This window comes from Condylura cristata, unplaced genomic scaffold, assembly GCF_000260355.1.
Source record: "Condylura cristata isolate star-nosed mole 26May11 unplaced genomic scaffold, ConCri1.0 scaffold00029, whole genome shotgun sequence".
Taxonomy (NCBI): domain Eukaryota; kingdom Metazoa; phylum Chordata; class Mammalia; order Eulipotyphla; family Talpidae; genus Condylura; species Condylura cristata.
In genome coordinates, this window is record NW_004567130.1 from 17,830,987 (window position 1) to 17,836,162 (window position 5,176).

A 5,176-nucleotide genomic window follows, 5' to 3' on the forward strand; every position below is an offset into this window, starting at 1 on the left:
CCCCGGCGCCCCCTCTCCGGGCGCGGCCCTCACCTTGCTGCCCGCGCACTTGTCCAGGAACTCGCGCAACTCGCGCCGCACCGCCTCGCGCAGCACGTTCAGGTTCACGCGCCCGTAGGACAGGTGCGCGGCCATCGCGTCCGACACCCGGCCCCAAGGCCCGCCCGCCCCGCGCGGACGGCGTCACGTGAGAGCGGCATCATGTGAGAGAGGCGTCGCGCGAGAATAGCGTCACGCCCACGTGACGCGCCGCGCGCTGACCCGGAAGCAGCGCCGGGCCGCGCGAGCAGGGAGCGGAGTCCGAGCCCGGTGCGCCACCCCCCCATCCCCCCGAGGCCCCACGGGCGCCTGCACGCTGCGCGACTTCCGTATTCGGGACGTCACGCTGGAAGCCGCGCGCGTGCTCGTGCCGCGGGACCCGCCCCCGGGGGTCTGGTGGCCGGACGCTGCTGCCCAGCCGCCGGCGAGACCCCGGCAGCCCCGGGCGCGCCCAGGCCGCACCCGAAGCCGAGTCCACCGCGGACGACGCTGAGCGGCTGCGCGGGCCGGGCGCCTTGGGAGGGCTCCCCGCTTTGAGATTCGCGTCTATTGCGCCCCACGGCGAGCGTGTGACGGGGTTCGCGCGCAAAGACCCGGATTTCTGGAGCCGCCGAGCATTTTCTCGCGGCCCTCCCCCGCTCCCCCCACCCGGACGCCGTGTCCGCCAGCGCCCGGATCCCCCCTGAGCTGGCTCGGGTTGGTCGCATCTCCCCCCCACTGCCTCGGCTGTCCGGGGAGCTGCCCCAGAGCGTGCTCTGTCCTTCACACTTAGGGGCGCCCTGAGTCGACGACCCATGGCCGGCTGCCCGGGCGCGTGTCCAGACCTTGAATGTAGACTGGCCCCTCGCGCCTGGGGGATGCCGAAGCGTGGGCTCTCGTCCCCCTCTCGGACACTTCGGATGCGACGGCGCGGCCGGCTGCCCCCACCCCCGGCACGAGCCCCCTTAATTAGTAACGAGACGTGGAAAGCTGTTTGCGCACATTTTAATACTGTTCGCATACCGTGTGCGTTTGAAACGCCTCCAATTAAGCTCGCAACCTGCAATTTGATTCAAGCTCGCAACCCGCAATTTGATTCAAGAGTTTCCTTCCACTTGTCAAACACACAGCTGATCATCTTGTGAGGAAAATACGTCAAAGGCGTATGCACGATTATAGAGGTTCTTACTGTACATGTACCACGGAACAGACGATTACTTTTTACAGCCTAGAAGACATTCAAATGAAGATAAATAGATTCAAACTGGCTGATAAATTTCTGATGGTTGAGGTCTTTCATGTATTTTTGTGATAAGAAAATTCAAAATCAACGTTGAATTTCCCATCATACATTCATCCAAAAGCACAGTAAAAAAAAAAACTTGCCAAGACCATAGATGGGTTAATTTGGTGTTTTATAGTGGCTTATTACCTAACTGGCTTCTGGGAATGTTGGCTGGAGAAGGGCCAAAACTTTGGAGAAAATGCTCCCAGCATTTATACATATAAGATTAATATAAAGAAACAATGAAGAAGTTGCAAAGTCAGAGTTTCTGGCCCAGGCTGTTGCAAACAGCCTAGGTTTTTAAGTGTTTCTTTTTCAAAAAAGTAAAAATCTGAACAGAATGATACATTGTGTACTTTTTCCCAAAATAGAGATTTTTAAAAATATATATACATACACTACATAGAAGCTGAACTCAGGCGAAGCCCATCAGAGCGCGGCCGGGGTACAGCGTGGCGGCGGCTGCGGCTCTCACAGCCCCCGCGCGACCTCGTGATTCCATGATGGCACCGCCCTCCGGCCGAGGCGACCCTGCACCCCGAGCAGGCAGCCACGGGCCTCAGGCGCGTCTCCACCGAGAGCGAAGTGTGTAAACGAGCAGATGAACATGGCAAATGGCACATTTTTCCCAACTCATTCCAGTGTCAAAGCTCAACCCGAAAACCTAAATATACAAATGCAGCCTGGAAGTACTTTAGTGCAAATGTGAGGAGGAACCGCACAACGGGAAGGAACTTAAATAAGGTGGCAGAGGCCGCCGGCCGGGGGACACCTGGCATCGCCTTTGTCCAGGCCGAGGCCAAGGGAGGGGGCTGCGGGGTGGGGACACCGAGGCCACTGGCGGGGAGGCCGCGGGCGCTCAGAAGGTCTGGTCGTCCTCGCAGGCGCTGGCCCAGTGCCCGAACACCTCGCAGATGTCGCAGTAGGGGCGCTCCTCGCCGCGGCTGCCGCGGTGCGCCGAGTGCGGCGGGTCCTCAGCCAGCTGCGTCTGCGTGGGGCAGTCCTCCGTGTCGTGCAGGTCGAAGCAGTCGCAGATGTCGCAGAAGAGCCGCGGCTTCTTCTTGCGCTGCTTCTCCTGGTCGTCGCTGCGGACATGCACACGATATCAGACACCGCCCCATGGGCGGTGCCACCTCGCCCGCGCCCGCCGGTGCCCGGCGCCCCACCCGCGGATGGGAAAAAGGCTTGTTCTGTAGAGGAAGGGCCCCGCATGAGCCGGTGGGCTGGGCGCCCCTGAAGCCACCTGCCCCGGTGCTGGGACCTCACCTGTCATAGCTGTTGAGGTCGTCGCCGTCCCCGCGCAGGGCGGCTTCGGACATCAGCTCCACCTTCGTCTTCAGGTCCTGGTTCTTCCTTTGAAGGTCCACTATTACCGAATTCAGGAAATCAATCTAATTGGCCCCGAACAAAAACAAAACAGAAGCCTGTGTGAAGCGGCGCACGTCCGCAATGCGCCGGCGCCCACCCCCGCCCCTCCAGTGGCCCCTGAGGGGCTTCACCCCACGGGGCAGGGCGCTGGGGGCAGGACTGCCCCCTATCTATCCCCCAAAGGTATCGTGACTTCCGAGACTTCCGCTCTGCCAATGCTACCTTACAGGAAACGCGCTACACGGAGTGTGGCAGCTGCCAGTGAACACTCTTCCTTGCAGTGGGACACGGAATTACATAACCTGTGGGCTGCTGCCACACCGGTGAGTCGCTGAAAACCATAAGAAGCATTTCTTTCAACAGAGAAAAAAGTCCCATTTTCCTCTAGAGGTTGGGGCTTGCAATGTGGCACCCAGCAGGCGACGAGCAGTGTGACTGTGTGTGTGTGCGCACATGATTTAACAAGAAGCACAATTCGTTTCATCAAACTTTGGAACCAATCAGGGCTTTTATATTTAAGGAGTTTAAAAGCTGCTCGGAGATTCTGAAACCATTAACAACTCCCTGGGGCCTCGCTGGGAGTGCAAGGGGCTGTCTCAGCACCTCCACTGCCCGGTCCACGCGGCCTGGAGGGAGCCCCGGGCGCAGCAGATGCCCTCCCATCTCCCCGCTGCCCCGCAGCAGTAGCAGTGTGTTTCAGGGGATCCGCATGTTCTACTCCCCATTCTGTGTCTGGGGGTCCTCTCACACACACCCCTGTACCCCGGTTCTTGTGTAAGTAAATCTTAAAAACATTAAAATAACATCTACTTGGTTCTGGTGGGACAGTAAGTAGAAGCTGCCCCAGGGAAACACAAAGTCTTGAAGAGTGTGGTGACCTCCGGGCTCCAGCCTGGGGGCCTGGGGGGCAGGACTGAGACCACCGGGAGGACAGGCTCTGGACCAGACACCTTCTCCCAGGGACATGTTAGCTGAAAACAACTGATAACAAGGTGTCAATTCTCAAAACCCCCCTGCGGTATCTTCAAAAGGCTGCCCTCACACGTTCCCACACAGAGGTCACTGTTCCTCCTTTCTGCTGGGGCAACTAATCCCTCACAGCTATGGGTCCTGCAGAAGGGCCCTTGAGGCACAGGCCCAGGGCTTGTTCTCGCCTCTCTAAAGTGCACGCGCCTGCGCGAGCCTCTCGGCCCAGCCTCGCGAAGCTGCGCTTCAGGAGCACACGGACAGCAGCAGAGGGCAGACACAGACACGCGCCCGCGAGCTTGGAAATTAGGAAACAGAAAACAAACCATTTGCTGGTCGGTAGGAAATGTTGGCAGCAGCAGATGCGACAAACGGAAGCAGAAAGGAAAGGGAGAAAGAAGGCAGGTGAGGCCACGCCCGCTCACACCGCCAGACTCTCTGGATGCAGGCAGTCCGCGGAGCCCCGGGACCCAGAGCCCTTGCTCAGGGGTAACCCCTGCGCCTCTGAGCTGGGACCAGGGTGAGAATACCCCAAACGCCCCAGTAAGGGTGCGAGGAGCTGCAGCTGCGGCCACGGCTTGGTGTAGTGCAGACCAAGCCTGTGCCTCCCCAGGGATGGCCCGGGGCGCCCCGCCTCCAGGGACCCGCGGGAGAAACACCAGTGCCAGCGCGGGGCCACATCCGCGCCCCCGCACATGGCACCCCCCAGAGACCCAGCCGCAGCAGCAGGCGGGAGCGGTGCAGGCCCACCCCGGGGAGCCGGCACGTTGTGGGGCGCGGGGCGGCTCTGGACTCGTGTGTCCCTTCCTCCAAGCCACGGGAGGTCACCGGCAGTGTGCCGGACAGCTCCTGCCCCGCCCGCGAATACAGCGCCGCGGCCAGCTGCAGAGACACGCGGGGTGTACCTGGCTCTCCTGGGCCCTCTCGTCCTCCTCTGCCCGCGCGTCCGTGTGACCTTCGTTGGAAGAGGGGGACAGTTAGGAATCGCAGGCTCCCTGTGGCTGCGGTGGCGGGGCCACTGGGGGCCCGTCGCTCGCAGACATGCACCCCTGCACCTGGGGGCCAGGGTGCCGCCCACCAGGGACACAAGGGCGCGCCCCGACTGGAGGCTTGAGTCGGCCTCCCACCGGGCGGCCCCTCAGAACCGGGGTGGTGCCCTCACCCCCACCTAGCACCCAGAGGCCCGGCTGCCTGACGCTGCCGGCGCTGACCTGGAACGTCCAGGACGACGGGCGGTCGGGGGCGGCCTCACAGGCCGGCGTGGAGCTGGGGTGGGGGTGCTGGGGGGGCGTTGGGCCTGGGGAGCGGCGGGGCTCACCTGAAGAGCTGCTGAGCTGCCTCCTGTTTTCCTTGAGCTGAAGCTCCAAGTTCTTTACCTGGAGCTCCAGCTTCACCTTGTCGGACTCGAGAGCCTGGACAACCGGATGCAACGCCTTGGCGGTGGCGACCTCTCCCCGGAGCAGCGAGACCTGGGACACAGGCGCAGGGCTGGGGCAGGGCTGGGGCAGGGCTGGGGCAGGGCTGGGGCAGGGCTGGGGC

General features: G+C 61.8%; 2 protein-coding genes across 6 annotated transcripts in view; both read right to left on the minus strand.

Moving 5' to 3' along the window:
* The window catches only part of VPS33A (vacuolar protein sorting 33 homolog A (S. cerevisiae)), an 8,865-nt gene extending 8,702 nt beyond the window's left edge, over window positions 1–163 (minus strand). Inside the window, exon 1 of one of the 2 annotated variants that reach the window (XM_004691017.2) lies at window positions 34–163. In XM_004691017.2, the coding sequence (XP_004691074.1) occupies window positions 34–135 (102 nt within the window). In that variant the 5' untranslated portion in view covers window positions 136–163. The remainder of the gene's footprint in view (window positions 1–33) is intronic. The other variant, XM_012731160.1, reaches the window with a different exon arrangement.
* Window positions 164–1,007: 844 nt separating this feature from the next.
* The window catches only part of CLIP1 (CAP-GLY domain containing linker protein 1), a 33,674-nt gene continuing 29,505 nt past the window's right edge, over window positions 1,008–5,176 (minus strand). For 2 of the 4 annotated variants that reach the window (XM_012730958.1, XM_012730959.1), the window contains 5 exons: window positions 4,956–5,106; window positions 4,543–4,592; window positions 3,964–3,969; window positions 2,570–2,694; window positions 1,008–2,388 (listed from right to left, as the gene is read on the minus strand). In XM_012730958.1, coding sequence (XP_012586412.1) covers window positions 2,163–2,388; window positions 2,570–2,694; window positions 3,964–3,969; window positions 4,543–4,592; window positions 4,956–5,106 — 558 coding nt within the window. In that variant the 3' untranslated portion in view covers window positions 1,008–2,162. The remainder of the gene's footprint in view (window positions 2,389–2,569; window positions 2,695–3,963; window positions 3,970–4,542; window positions 4,593–4,955; window positions 5,107–5,176) is intronic. The other 2 variants (XM_012730960.1, XM_012730961.1) reach the window with 1 other exon arrangement.